At 56.5% G+C, this 15,036-nt stretch overlaps 3 protein-coding genes across 3 annotated transcripts; all 3 read left to right on the top strand.

The window, feature by feature from the left end:
* Positions 1-3,092: 3,092 nt before the first annotated feature.
* SETTUDRAFT_168364 (uncharacterized protein) lies at positions 3,093-6,259 on the top strand. Its single transcript, XM_008025701.1, has one exon. It carries the CDS (start codon positions 3,178-3,180, stop codon positions 6,157-6,159), a length of 2,982 nt encoding a protein of 993 aa, XP_008023892.1. The 5' UTR covers positions 3,093-3,177; the 3' UTR covers positions 6,160-6,259.
* A 930-nt stretch (positions 6,260-7,189) lies between these two features.
* SETTUDRAFT_168363 (uncharacterized protein) lies at positions 7,190-8,919 on the top strand. The gene is made up of 2 exons (XM_008025700.1): positions 7,190-7,817; positions 7,877-8,919. Exons 1-2 carry the CDS (start codon positions 7,201-7,203, stop codon positions 8,811-8,813), a joined length of 1,554 nt encoding a protein of 517 aa, XP_008023891.1. The 5' UTR covers positions 7,190-7,200; the 3' UTR covers positions 8,814-8,919.
* Positions 8,920-9,436: 517 nt separating this feature from the next.
* Positions 9,437-13,846, top strand: SETTUDRAFT_176556 (uncharacterized protein; the record flags this gene model as incomplete). The annotated part of the gene is made up of 2 exons (XM_008025699.1): positions 9,437-9,519; positions 9,601-13,846. 2 exons carry the CDS (start codon positions 9,437-9,439, stop codon positions 13,844-13,846), a joined length of 4,329 nt encoding a protein of 1,442 aa, XP_008023890.1.
* Between the last annotated feature and the right edge of the window lie 1,190 nt (positions 13,847-15,036).

The raw sequence follows: 15,036 nt of genomic DNA, 5'->3' as shown, positions 1-15,036 counted from the left end.
AGGACAGGGTTGCAGCGGCGGGCCGTTTCCAAAGTCCCCCCCCCAAGGCATGAACAGCTGTCCAGATTGCATCTCACCATCCACCCATCCGACCCAGTCGCATACCATGCGGCCAGATCTCGGCTCTTGCATTTGATTCTTTCCTACCGCCCTGGCCGAGTGTTGTGCCCTTGATCCGGCCTGACGCGCACCGCGACGCTCTTCTGCTTCTATAGAGGTACGTCCCTCGCGACTCTGTGACGTACAAAGGGACGCCGATCGCTCCTGTGGACACCCCACGATTGCGTCTCGGGCGCATCTTGCTTTTCCATCTGCCTCCTTGGAGACCTGCCTGCCCGGTTTCTTTCCTCCGTCAGGTCGCTCGAGTCATTGCTCCGTGCTCCGCAAGGCGTATCCCCTCAATTGCGCATGGTGAGACCCAACATCTACGCACGATTCACGTCTGAGCGACTACATATTGCCCGCGGTGCTGACAGCGTCTACAGTACTTGTAGATACCCCTTTTAGCTACCCAGTAATCGCATAATGGATGAAGACGGCCCCAACTTTTCGTATGCCTACGGTGGCGCGCCTCCCACCCCGTCAAACGCATCGTGGAACCCGGCATTGCGAAGCGAAAAGGAACCCAGTTCACCGCCCAGCACGAAGCTGCAGACACAATCCAAGCCCGAATCACCCTCCGAGGAATCAGAAGAGGAGGATGACGAGGATGAGGAGCAGGACAGCGAAGACGAGGAGCAGATTCCGTCACAGCCCGCCGTAGCTGCGCCACCCGCGCCCGCGTCTGCGCCGTCAAGTACGCCCATAGTGGCTGACCAGAAACCAACCGGCGACTCCCCAGCGCCCGAAGTCACTATAACGGCAGAACAGAGCGCGCAACAACCCCAGGAAGGACCCGCTGGAGATGTGAGTGAGGAGGGTCTTGTAAGCGCGACGCAGGCGCTCAGTATTGAGGAACAGCAACCGGCTCCAGCGGCGGCTGTTGTGGGCGAGAAGGAGGAGGAAGAGAAGCCTGAGGAGGAAGAGAAGCCTGAGGAGGAAGAGAAGCCTGAGGAGGAAGAGAAGCCTGAGGAGGAAGAGAAGCCTGAGGAGGAAGAGAAGCCTGAGGAGGAAGAGAAGCCTGAGGAGGAAGAGAAGCCTGAGGAGGAAGAGAAGCCTGAGGAGGAAGAGAAGCCTGAGGAGGAAGAGAAGCCTGAGGAGGAAGAGAAGCCTGAGGAGGAAGAGAAGCCTGAAGAGGAAGAGAGCGAGGAAGAGAGTTCCGACGGCGAGACGGGACATGAAAAGCAACCGGAGGAGAACTATGAACACCAAGGCGAAAGCACTGCTCTGGAGGATGCTGTGACTGAAAGTGCAAAGGCACCTCTAGTAGCAGACACGGAGGCAGACGAATGGGGTGCATCCGGCGACGATGCTTTTGATCTCGGCGCGAAGCCACAAGAGCCTCCTATGGCCACACCCTCCGCGGAGGCCGTTGGAACGACCGTAGGAGATCAATCCATTGGAAACACCACAGTTGGCGGAAATGCAGGAGCAGAGATCGACTGGGGCAACACAGATGAGCCGGAGGATTTCTTCGGCACTGGCGCCAGTCAAATTGAACCTGCACAGCCCACGGATCAGACGCCAGGTGCCCATGTAGTGCAGACCGAAACAAAGGCCCCAGAGAAGAGCGAGTGGGACTTGGATTTGGATTTGGACGATGACTTCCTACCCGATAAAGAAGATGCACCGGTCTTTGAACTCAGCGACGACGATGGCTTCCTCGACGATGAACCTTCTGCGGCGACACAGCAGCCAGCACAGTCAGGCTCACAAGGGACTGCGAGCCGATATGCGCCTCAGACTACAACACCGCCAGTGGTTCCTACTGCGAGTCCGTATGCTCCGCCAGCACAGTCGATTCCTGCGGCTGCCCCAGCTTATGATGGATTTGGACGGAATTTGGCATACCAGCAACAGCAACAGCCATCTCGGCCTCCACCCGTCAACTCGGCGCAGAGTTTTGCAGATAAAGCCAAAGGTGGCTACGCATCGCCTTACGATCTACCAGAAGACATTGTGACTACTCGAAAGCGCGCGCCCCCTCGGCCAGTAGTCCCAGCTTCGCAGCCCACCCCTCCCCCGCCGCGTGCCAGCAGTGTGTCTTCGAACGGTGGAGCTCCACGGCCTCCTCCTTCGGCAAGCATGTCGGTATCTAGTCTGTCTCCGCCATCCTCAGGCCACTCAATGCACCCACAGATGAGTGGAATTCCACCACCAGCAGCTCCGCCAAAGCCTGCAGTGACAGCAAAATCACCTTCAAGCGACTTCTTTGCAGAGCTACCTGTAACCTCCAAACCACGGCCATCAGGACGTTACACTCCGCAGCCAAATGTAGCCGCCCAACCTCTTGTACAGCAACCTCCTCCACACTTGCCACCCAAAGAGCGCACATCTTCTTTGTCATCTCTAAGGAACGAATTCCACCCTGAAGCGGCCAATGTTGCTACGCCTCCTCCCTTCAGGCAACCCGAGCAGCTGCCCATGTTTCCAAGCCAGCCCTCTGTGCCCACGCGGACGAATAGTCTTCCTGTTCCGGCTCCTCCTACAAGCAGATACTCGCCGGCCCCTCCATCTTCAGCATCAGCAACCACTTCGCGCTATTCTCCTGCGCCACAAGCCGCTCCAGCTGCGAATGCTCGGTACTCGCCTGTTCCTCCGCCACAGGGACAGCCTCATGCCCGGTACTCATCTGAACCACACAACAACTTGGCGCGAACGCCGTCCCAACCATTTGCACCTCGTACATCTAGCCCGCTAGCATTCTCCAGCATGCCCCATCAACACAGCCAAGAATCCGATAATAATACCCACACCCAACCAAATCACCAGATTTCTCTCTCAGCCGATAGTATGCCACGTCCGCCATTCAAGAGTCCATTGGGAGAGGTCAGCGAGATTGAAGAGCAGGAGCCAACGCTAAGCTCAAGACCGCCTACGTCTGGAAGATCCGAAACTCCACCTCGTAGTACCCCCTCTTCAGCAGTGGGCTCTCCACGCAAAAGGGAAAACTATGTGCCAAGATACCAGCCGGCGCAAACGGCTGCTCCAATGCGCTCTCGCTCCCAGTCTCCAACAGCGACTATGAAGCAGCCACCGCGTCTAGTTAACCCAGAGCTAGCTGGGTCTGCTTTTGGTATGATGCCACAAGCTATGACTTATGGCGCACTACAGTCGACATCCAGCACGCTTAACGTAATACCTCAGCGTCGACAGGTGTCTACCAATTACGACTTCATTGCTCCTGACGACGAACGTGTGACTGATCCACTGGAAAGGTGGAAAGGATGTCCCGTCTTCACATGGGGACTAGGTGGTACTGTGGTAACCAGCTTCCCGACGCAAATTCCTCGATATGGAGGCGGCGGATTGGCACCAATGATGAAGAGTAGTCCCGGCGAGGTTCGTGTCCAGAGCATGAAGGAGGTGCTCCCTTTGTCAGACGACATCACCAAGTTCCCTGGCCCGCTAAAGGCCAAGGGTAAGAAGAAGGACGTGTTGGCGTGGCTGGGCCGCAAAATTGAGGCGATGGACGCTCAGTCCAAGGAGCCTGGGCTCGACCTTTCTATGAATGAGGAGGAAATCAAGCGCCTTGAGGACAGAATTTTCCTATGGAAGCTAATGCAGGTTCTTGTTGAACACGATGGTCGACTAGAGGGCACACCTGCCGAAGTTGCTGTCAAGAAGATACTATCGCCTGGCGGGGACGAAGCAGCAGAGGCCGACGGCTCACTCTCGACAATGGCGGATATAGTTGGGCGTTCGCGGTCCAATACTGGAAACATTCAGCCAGAACCGTCCGACTCGCGGGCTCTCGAAACCCTGCAAAGCATGCTTGTTAAAGGTGACCGCGAGAAGGCTGTGTGGCACGCCGTCGACCAGCGACTATGGGGCCATGCCATGCTTTTGTCTTCGACCTTCAACAAAGACATATGGAAGCAGGTTGTTCAAGAGTTTGTTCGCAAAGAGGTCAAGAATGTTGGGCGCAACCACCAGGCATTGGCTGTGTTGTACGAAGTTTTTGCTGGCAACCACGAGGACTGCATTGACGAGTTGGTGCCAGCATCAGCTCGTGCTGGCTTCCAGATGGTGAGCGCGGATGGAGCTGGGGCTACGCAAAACGTACAACAAGGCCTGGATAAGTGGCGCGAGACGATTGCGCTGATTCTCAACAACCGCAGCGAAGGCGATGTGGCGGCACTGTTGTCGCTCGGCAGGCTTCTTGGTCAGTATGGCCGGGTCGAAGCTGCGCATGCCTGCTTCATCTTTGCCCGGTCAGTCATCAAGATGGGTGGTGTCGACGACATTCAGGCTGATCTCGTGCTCATCGGCGCCAATCACCGACAGTTCCCTCTGGAGACGGGTATTGATCTCGAGCCGATTCTTCTAACCGAGGTGTTTGAGTTCGCCATGTCGCTGTCATCACCGACAGGTTCGTACATCCTGCCACATCTGCAAAATTACAAGCTGGTACATGCATACCAGCTAGCCGAAAATGGACACAAGACGGATGCACAGGCATACTGCGACGCCATTGCAGCAGCCATGAAGGCTACAACTCAGATATCGCCGTACTACAACCCCGCCTTCATCGGCAGCCTGGAGGACTTGAGCCAGCGCTTGTCACAGTCTCCCAAGGACGGATCGTCTTCATGGATCTCGAAGCCTAGCATGGATAAGGTGGGAAGTTCGCTGCTCTCCAAGTTCAACAGCTTCATTGCCGGAGATGACGAAGATGGTGCGGCCAACAGGCCAGCCGGGATGGAGTCAGGGCCGTTTGCCAACATTGCTGGCGGGCCCTCAACTCTTACCCCGTCGCAATCAGGCACGGATCTGTATGGTGCCGTGTCTGGCTACGGCATGCCTATGCAGCCAGCACCACCAGCCAACTCAAGATATGCACCCTCTAATGCATTCGCACAAAGGTCATCTTCGGAGCAGCAAAGGTCTCGTTATGAGCCCCAGGGTCGGCCTTCATTGGAGTCCAATGACGGCTTCGGTATGCGAGCGGCGTCTGACTCTTACACGCCCATGACTCCAACGTCGGGCGTGTATAGCCCTCCACAGAACCCATTGAGTCCACCGAGCGGACGCACACAAGCAAAGGCGCTGTCGTACTCGCCACTTCGCCCGGAATACAGCCCTCGTCAGACGTCTTACAGCAGTACGTACATGCCTACGCCTCCGGTTGAAGAATCGCCGTCGGCTTCTGCATTTGGTGGGTACCATCCCCAAGCGAGCTTGGACGGGCCAGCTCAGCCAGCAGCGGAAGAGCAAGCGGGCGGAGCGTCGGCAAACACGTTTGAACCTCCGTCGTACCAACCCTACAATCCCGACGAGGACGACAAGGAGGAAGAAGAGCAGCCCAAGAAGAAGAAGTCCTTCATGGACGATGACGATGATGATGACTTGGCGGCGCGTGCCTCTGCGCTGAAGATCAGCGGCAGCACGAGTTCCAAGTCTGAAGCGGACCGGAAAGCAGACGAGGCCTTTCGCAAAGCAGCTGAGGCGGATGCTCAACGCGACAAGGAGGCTGCGGCTGCGAAGAAAGGAGGGTGGCTTTCTGGGTGGTTCAAGAAGGACCCCAACGCAGGACCTGGACCTATCAAGGCCAAGCTGGGAGAGGAGAGCAGCTTCTACTACGATACTGACCTAAAGAAATGGGTCAACAAGAAGGCCGGGGCAGCAGATGCGGCCAAGCCGGCTGCCACACCTCCGCCACCTCGTTCTGGGCCGCCTGGAGGGGCTAGAAGCACTTCAGGCAGCGCTGCAACGTCGCCGTCGCTGCCGAGTGGGCCTCCCGGTGCAGGATCGTTGCGTGCACCCACATCGAGCCTCCGCGCCTCGTCGCTCCCACCGCCCATGCATGCCATGGGGTCGCGTGCGTCGACACCAGGCATCGCGGAGTCTGACGAAGAAGGGCTTGTTGGACCCAAACCGCCCACGCTGCCGCGGCCCAGCTTTGGAGCAGCTTCCGGACCGCCATCGCGGCCCGGCACGGGTATGAGCACTGCCAGCAGCATTGATGACTTGCTGGGCGCACCGCAGGCAAGGAAGGGCCCAGCAGGCGGGAAGAAGAAGAAGGGTGGACGCTATGTTGATGTTATGGCGGGGAAGTAGAGAGGCAGGCATAGATGGGCGGATGGATGGATGGATGGATGGATGGATGGATGGATGGATGGATGGATGGATGGATGGATGAATGAATAGATAGATGGAGGGAACGGATGTCACGGTATTACGAGAAGCGCATGATTGGAAGACATGATGCACGGAAGACATGATGCGCATGTATGGATTGCATGTATGGATTGCATGCATGGGGCGGTGCCTGCATTAGACGGGGCGCGGCAAAGGCTCCGGGGTTGGATATTTGTGTACAATACTATCTCCTTGTGCTATCTGGACAGTGTGCGCTCGCGCGATAGCATGACAGGCGCCCATGTGTACATGTATGTGGAAGCGTACATGTAGGCGTGAGGGCGGGTGGTGCAGGCCCCCCGCCCTCCACAAAAGATACGAAATAAGCCCGTCGGATCGGATAGCGGAGGTTGGGCATGATAGGCGCAGACGAGGGGCCAGGGCAGAGGACACGCCAAATGCAACCAGCCCACACCCGACGACCACGACCAGCATGGTGATGGCGTGGCCGAGCTGCTTGCACGCCTTATCTCTGGTGCTTGGTACCCTCGAGCCGGTCGCCTTGATGCTCCTTTGCATGCATGTACCGCCATGTCTGTCTGTCTGTATGCGCGCAAGGGCCCGCCGTCGTGGTCGCCGTGGGCCGAACCATGGCATCGTCCCATCCCAACCAGGCCTCTTGGCCGCCGCCACCCCATCGCCGCCTAGTACCAGAATGAGAATACGACGCCCACGGCCTTTTATCTCGCCCGGCTGTGGGGAACGCGAGCCCTCTGCGCACGCGACAATCTTTCCGCATCCTTACATACATATACCTGCCTGCATCCCCCCCCCCCGGCCCGTGGTCTGCTTTGCTTTTCCCACGCCGTGTCCAACCTTGGCAGTCGTCACACCTCATTCGCACCACAGCGACACACGACCATGGCAAAGCGCAGCCTCTCCATCACCCAGAGCAGCGACGACCATGGCGTCCGTCGGCGATCCGTCAACGACCCCGGCGCGGATGCTGCCCTCGCAAAGATGGGCTACCAGTCCGAACTGCCGCGAAACCTGTCCATGCTGAGTGTCCTGGGCATGTCCTTTGCCATCATGGCCGTTCCCTTTGGTCTCAGCACTACCCTCTACATCACCCTCACCGATGGCCAGTCAGTGACGGTGCTCTACGGCTGGATCCTCGTCTCGCTCATCTCGCTCTGCATTGCCGCCTCGCTCGCCGAAATCTGCGCCGTCTACCCCACGGCCGGCGGCGTCTACTACTGGTCTGCCATGCTGTCGACGCGCGAGTGGGCGCCCATTGCTTCCTGGGTCACTGGCTGGCTGACGCTCGTCGGAAACTGGACTGTCACGCTCTCCATCAACTTCTCCGGCGGCCAGCTCATCCTCTCTGCCATTACGCTCTGGGACGAAGACTTTGTGCCGAATCAATGGCAGACGGTCCTCATGTTCTGGGCCGTCATGCTCATCTGCATGGCTGTCAACATCTTTGGCGCAAAGTACCTGGACCTCATCAACAAGATCTGCATCTACTGGACAGCTAGCAGTGTTATCATCATCTTGGTTGTGCTGCTCACCATGGCTGACCAGAAGAGAGATGCAGAGTTTGTTTTTGCGCACTACGACGCGAGCGCAAGTGGATGGTAAGCATCTCTGTGTCACGCACAGTTACAGAAACACGACACTAACTCGCATATTCTAGGCCATCGGGCTGGGCCTTCTTTGTCGGACTCCTACAGGCAGCATACACACTCACTGGCTACGGCATGGTGGCCTCCATGTGCGAAGAAGTCTCCAATCCCGCTCGCGAAGTCCCCAAGGCCATTGTTCTCTCCGTCGCCGCTGCAGGTGTGACCGGCGTCATCTACCTCATCCCCCTTCTCTTCGTCCTGCCCGATGTGAAGACGCTTCTTTCGGTTGCAAACGGACAGCCGATTGGTCTTCTCTTCAAGACTGTGACGGGGAGTGCAGGCGGAGGCTTTGGTCTCCTCTTCCTCATTCTGGGTATCCTCTTCTTTGCCGGCACGGGAGCGCTGACGGCCGCATCACGCTGCACATATGCCTTTGCCCGCGACGGTGCAATCCCTGGATCGCGCCTCTGGGCCAAGGTCGACAAGCGCTTCGACATTCCTCTGTGGGCGCTCGTCCTCTCCACCGTGGTCGACTGCCTTTTGGGCCTCATCTTCTTTGGCTCGTCGGCTGCATTCAACTCGTTTACCGGTGTTGCGACCATTTGCCTCAGCACATCATACGGCATGCCTATCCTCATCTCGATTATCCGTGGCCGAAAGGCAGTCCGCCACTCGTCATTCTCCCTGGGCCGCTTTGGCTACGCAATCAACGTGGCCATGATTGTGTGGATCTGTCTGGCAGTGGTCCTGTTTTGCATGCCCGTAAGCCTGCCCGTCCAGGCGGCGACGATGAACTACGCCAGCGTCGTCTTTGCAGGCTTTGCACTCATCAGCCTCGTGTGGTACTTCATCCGGGGACGCAAGGAGTTCTCGGGCCCACCGGTGCCGAACGATGTGGAGCCAGGCGAGGAGGGGGTTGTTGCGGGGTTGGCCGTCCAGGACAGCAGACAGGATGTCGAGGGCATGGGGGAGAAGGCCGAAGATAGCGGCAAGGCCAAGGGCTATTGAGGAGGGTAAATGTATAAAGCTGTTACCTAATTGTATGTACATTATGTACGCTAAGTATATGTAGCATGCATGTATGTATTTGCGCCCCTGCGCTGGCAGATATGCGCACCTGTTCTGTGTGGTTGCACATGCCTTGCTCCGACATGCACACGTAATCTAAATGGCATCTCTGATCTGCAATGAGGGCAGTAATCTCAGCCTTTACCGTAGATAGACGGCAGAGCTACACAGATGACGCCAAGACCGCCGTTAGGCACGGTTAAAACCGCCGCTAGTGCTTGCGGGGGCATTGCGCGCAGGCGCGGTTCGTCCGTAACGCGCCAAGGGCATCTATTCACTTTCACCCTCTGATGGACCTGGACCTGCTCCTCCCCGGTGGGTCTCATTGCGATGAGGTAAGTCAAGTCACATGTCCATCTCAGACAAAACCCCCCCTCCCCGTCTTGCTACTTAGGTCGAATTGTGGCGCACTCCCGCATTGCACTTGTCCCAACATGAACAGCAGCAACCCGTCTAACATGCGCAGCGCCTGGCGAAACTCTGTCATCGACCTCACAAACGACGCCGACACCGACGATGATAAACCCAAACCCGACCTGCCACCTGCGCCAGGCGCCGCCTCCATGACATCCAGCAGACCCCTATCTGCTGGCTCGCGACCGAGCCTCCCCCTTCCCGCGCCGCAACCCACGACAAACGCGTATCCGTCCCTACCCGCGAGCGCACCGCGAATTGCACAGTTCCCTTACCCGGGCCCTGCGATACGGCCACAGATACAGCCTGGAAGCATGCCCTTGACAAGCGCGACGAGTCAGTCGCATCACAGCGCGGCGCAGAGTAACTACATAGCCGTGCCTGGACACGCCGCCTACCATGGGCCGCCTGAGGCGGAGAGAGCAGCGAAGCGGTTCAAGATCGATCCCAGAGGCCTACCATCGCTTCCGCACCCGGGGGGCGCACCCAGCGCCTTTTCGCACAATACACTGCCCGCGCCACAGGCAGGCATGGGCGTGCTTCGGCCAACACCAAATCCACAAGCGATACCGCCTTCGTTCTACGGCGTGCTGGTTCCGCATGTTGATACTGGGGGTCTCGGAGGCGCTGCTCCGAAGAGCGCCATGAACAGGACTCCGTCAGTCCATCAAATCAGCCAAGCACTGAAGACAACTGGGGAGCCGACGACAGGTGTCCGTAGTCTAGGGGTGGCCAGTCCTCCCCGCCCCTTGTACATTGACCGCAGACCATCGAGCAGTTCGGGCCAGAACATTATGGATGGGCCTGCCATTCGACTAGGGCCTTCGATAGGACCGCCGCGGTACACGGGGGTACTGGAATCACACGTCGCAACTCAACAGCCAGGGCTTGCGCGCCAGGAAGTTCCTAGGGACGGAAGACGGCAGAGCTTTCCAAGCAAGCCAACCATGTCTTCAATACAACAAAGCCGGCCTTCGTCGGCTGGCTTCAATACCACCCGACCAAACTACTTTGCTGGTCCTATTCAAGAGCCACGAGAAGAGGACAAGGATAGTGTCATGTCTGACATCTCGGAGCCTGATCAGGATGCACCACGCAAGTCAACAGGGGGTGGCGTTGCTGGTTATCGTCCGTTGCTTACAACGGCCCCTGTTCCCACAATCGCAACGGCCCCGACGATTAGCACCCCGGTCGTGCAACCCCCAATGGCACCCGCAAGAGGTAGAAGAACCGTAGCAAACCCGTTTGACACGGCACAAGATCATCTCTTGATCTTCCTGAAAGAAGTAAAGCAATTCAAGTGGTCGCAAATTACTGCAGAGTATAACAAAGACATGGCCCACCGCGAGTACCATACTCTCCAGAGCCGCTATTCCTTGGTGCTGAACAAGAGGGACAGATCACAGGACCCACCGACGTTGATCTTACCCCCGCGCTTTGCAGCAGAAGCGAACATTGACTGGCCAAAAGTTCATAACATGACTACATTACCAAGAGGGCCAAGATCACAGTTCTATCAATATACTGTACCCAAGCCTGCTAAACAGCCGCGCCCAGAGCCCGTAGCACCCAAGTCGCTTCCCATTCAGCAGACGACTGAGCATGACTACTCTTCTGGTGGTAAGGCTGCATCTCATCGTGGACGGCCACGCCGCGCCCAACGCATCAACTACACATGGCCCAAGCACCGTAGTAGGACCGACGAGGCATTGGCTGAGAATTGTGCTAACCAGGACATGTTTGGGGATATGTACACTGACGCTATGTCTACACGCTCGGAAACTCCAGAAGAAGACTTGCCGCGGCCTGCCGCAGCTATTGCGGTGGACAACGACCCCGTAGAGGTTGATTTTGACACCGAAGACGCCAGGTTGGGAGTGATGCTGCATGAGAGATCCCGCGGCCCTTTGTCGGAACTGGCACCATACCTGAGTGCATCTCAGCGTGCAGCAATGCAAAATCCACCCGGCTATTGCTGGGACCAGCCTTCGAGCCGCAAATGGCAAGGCCTGCTGCTCCATGTGGATTTTAGCCCGGTTGAAGTCAAGGTGGTGAAAAAGACGATTGCTTCAATGACGGCGTCGAGATCTAGACACAGCACGAGGCGAAGACAGCTTCGCGAACTACTTAAAGACTTTACGGAGCCAAAGATTCTCAAACTTGTTGAAGCTCTCCGGCAGCGTCTTCCTTGTCGAGAGAGAAGCAGCATTCGCGCCTTCATCAAAGATGCGCAGGACGGAAAGATTGCCAATGCCCCGCAAGTGCAAAGACTTTCAGCTGCTCGACCTGAGGTCTCGATGAGTACGATACACAAGCCGTCCACGCTATCGATCTTGCGACAGCGTGAACTCGGATCCCAGTCAAGGAGAGGGTGGCAAACAGCAGCAAAACCACTGACATACCAGGTGAAGAACAGTGTCATGGACACAATGGGGCCATCAGCTTTCTGGATAGGTGCGTCAAGCGACATACACACGGTAGCGTGGGCTCCAGACGGCGAGCGCTTTGCCGCAGGTGCAGTCGCTGTGGACGACCCAGATTCTATGCAGTACAACAGACCCAACAATCTACTCTTTGGTGACACTATTCACGGATCGATACATGAGCTGGCTGAACACTACAAGAAACGCGAGAGGACCCAGACTGGTGCTAATTCCAGCCACGCCATGTTTGCCTCGCAAGACCCCAAGCTTTACACCACTGTCAGCTCCGTCGCCTTTTCGGCTAGCGGCAGGCACATGTATTCGACAAGTTATGACAGGCACGTGGCCATATGGCAGACTGAAGGCGGTTCCGTACAGCCAGTTCTGGGCGCAAAACTCAATGTCAAGGATCAAATCGATATCCTGTCTGTAAACCACTCACATGCTGGCGTCATAGCAACTGCAGCCCGTACTGAGCGAAAGGCCATTCGAGTCTTCAGGATCGACGAAGACAACCCGTCGCAGTTTGCAAAGTCCAACTATCAATCGGCCAAAGCCGTCTCGCGCGTTGATCTGAAAATGTTGCCCACCGCATTGCAATTCGAGCCGCGGTACGGGAGGCTGCTTCTGGCTGGCTTCGGCGCGAATATGAAGGAAACGGGCTTCGACACGACTGGCGATATCTGTCTTTGGGATATCCAGGCCGAGAGCGCTCTCAGTATCCACGGATCCAGCAAGAATATCTTTGACGTTGCATTCAATCCGAATCGTTCCAAGCTGCCAGTCTTTGCGGTTGGCTGTGTGGCAGGTAACAATGCCAATAAAGGAATGCGCTCGTCCGTCAGGCTGTACGACATTAATGAATCCAGCAAGTTCACGTGTCTTTTGGAGTTTGAATGCAAGGCTCTGGATATCAATGACGTCGTCTGGTGCCCGCACGATGAACATCTTGTGGCTGCTGGCTGCACGGATGGCCGTACGTATGTTTGGGATGCTCGATGGCCCAACGACCCGCTGCGTGTTCTTTCGCATGGACAGCCCGTGATGCCACTGCAAGAAGGCATCAAACACGAGATTACCGATACTGGAGTGCGGTTTTTGTCGTGGGGCGAGAACGCAACGAGGCTGTACTCTGGTTCTTCCGACGGCGTGGTCAAGGTATGGGACGTTACAAGAGCCAAGGAGGATACGTTCATCAAGGACCTCATTACCACCGACTCGGGCATCATGGCAGGAGCATTCAACAGAGACTACAGTAAACTTGTTATCGGCGAAGTCAACGGCTCGGTCAATGTGCTCGAGGTGGGCAGATACGATACCTCGCTCAAAGACGCACAGAAGCTACGTTATGTCCCGTACGAGGATGATGAGCAAGACGAATTCCAGGACCACGAGACGGGCGAGATGACGCGACCTGCACCTGAATCAGGTAATGCTGAGGCCCGTCGTCTCCTTGACACAAGCCAGATGCAACTCGCGCCCATGGGCAGCTTGCCGATCCGACAGGCAGTCCAAGGGCCCAACTACGCAGGTCCATTTGACCAGAGCGTGGACGCGCCATTCCTACGCCAGCAAGCCCTGGAATTCCAACTCCATCTCAAAACAGCGCCTGGGCCGCAGTGTGACATCGCAGCTTGCAGGGACAACCTCAATAAGACGACCAGTGAAGATGTCGGCGACTCCGGACGAAGCGCAGACCGCATCCCCGATGAGCTGCGCGTGCAATGGAAGGCCCTCGACACAACCACACGCATTATTCCAGGTAAATCCAAATGCTCGCACTGCGGCCGCCCCGCCCGACCACCCGCAGACTCGACATGCCACGCTCTATGCGAGCGCTGCTCCTTTGCCTGCTTCCGCTGCGGCACCGTCAGCCCCATTGCCCCCGCCACCACAAGACTCATCTGCGACTCGTGCGCAGGCGCCTGGGACATTGGCGCCCTCGGCTACGAATGCATCCGGCAGCCCATCCACCAGCGCCCTGCGCTCGACGTCCCCAGCCTAACTAAATGGGCCAAGGAAATGTATACAGAGCAACTGGAGGCTTTTGATACCGCCTTTGGAGATGAGATTAATGCGCTTTCAGAGTATTATCATGGACTGGCTATTGAGAGGCCTGAGAGTCCGCTGCTTTGATGTACACTTGTCATCTAACGCGATATCTATCTAATAACAGTTTCTCGCCTGTAACTGCAGTGCGTTGTGCTGTGGGGGGGGCTGGGGGGGCTAACGACTCTTCGCTTTCTGGTGACCAAGTAGTGCTGCTGATGGGAGAAGCCAAGGATGAGAAGGAGTGGAAAAGCTTGCATGATAACAACGACTACGACTGATCTGTATGATGCAAGAAAGAGGTGAAAGAGGTGAAAAAGGTGAAAAAGGTGAAGAAGAAGACGAAGCAACCAAAAAAAAAAGCATGATTTTGGAAATTTTGGAAATTTTGAAATTTCATTGTATTATTATTAATCATCTCAACCATTTAACGTGCAGGGTCAGTAAGCTGGGCAGATCAGTAAGCTGGGCACCCCACCAAACTTCGCGCGACGTTCTGCGCAATTGAGCCACAACAACGTATTAAAATAATATAAAATTAAGATATATGGTTTACTATTTAGCTCTGCATGAAGTCCAAGTATGTCCTTCAACGTGACACTTCGTGCACGTTGGCGGCGCGCGCCGACGTCGCTCACTAGCCTGGTTCTGGCTACCCCCCATAAGTAACCTTTCTGCCTCTGCCACAAGCTGCTGAGCCTGCTGCACCTGGAGTACCCCACTAGAAGCAATATATTAACGCTGTTAATCTTGCTTTTGCCGCTGACGCTGGTTCTTTTCACGTAGCTTCTTATTCTCCTCTGCAAGTATCGTTGCTGATTGCATTGTAAGCTGAGCGCTCTTAGCAAGCTGGCGTATCGCAACGCTTGTTGGACTCTCTGGCTGCTGGCGCAGTCGCTCTTGGAGATACCGCACCTGCTGCTGAAGCTCTGCTACTGTATGTGGTGTCTCTGTCTGCGTTGCTGCCTGCGCTGTAGTGTTATTATCTGTGGTTGTCTGTGGTGGAGACGGTGTTCTGGCTACTGTGAGCGACGATAGAACGCGATCTAGACAAGGAGGGACAAGCCCTGTCGCCCGAAAGCCTGCCTGGATATTCTGCTGCGTAAAAATCTTCAGCCGGATCCGTGTATAGGCTGCAAGGAAGTCTATCTTGTCAACGTGGTAGACCCCATGCTGGGCGAGCTCCTCAACCTCGCGTCCGTACGCGCGCTTAAGAGGAGAGTAGCAGCTCACATCTAGAGGCTGGAGGAGGTGCGACGTGTGAGGCGACATACAGA

This window comes from Exserohilum turcica (assembly GCF_000359705.1).
Source record: "Exserohilum turcica Et28A unplaced genomic scaffold SETTUscaffold_15, whole genome shotgun sequence".
NCBI classification, from domain to species: Eukaryota; Fungi; Ascomycota; class Dothideomycetes; order Pleosporales; family Pleosporaceae; genus Exserohilum; species Exserohilum turcicum.
Note: the sequence above shows the minus strand (reverse complement) of the source record. Positions and strands in the feature narration are given on the sequence as shown.

What these genes read in the sequence shown, in the direction of transcription:
- SETTUDRAFT_168364 (XM_008025701.1), top strand. Translation starts at nt 3,178, where the DNA reads ATGATGCCACAAGCTATGACTTATGGCGCACTACAGTCGACATCCAGC.
- SETTUDRAFT_168363 (XM_008025700.1), top strand. Translation starts at nt 7,201, where the DNA reads ATGGGCTACCAGTCCGAACTGCCGCGAAACCTGTCCATGCTGAGTGTC. An exon ending in GACGCGAGCGCAAGTGGATG is followed by an intron (nt 7,818 to 7,876) that starts GTAAGCATCTCT and finishes CGCATATTCTAG; the next exon opens with GCCATCGGGCTGGGCCTTCT.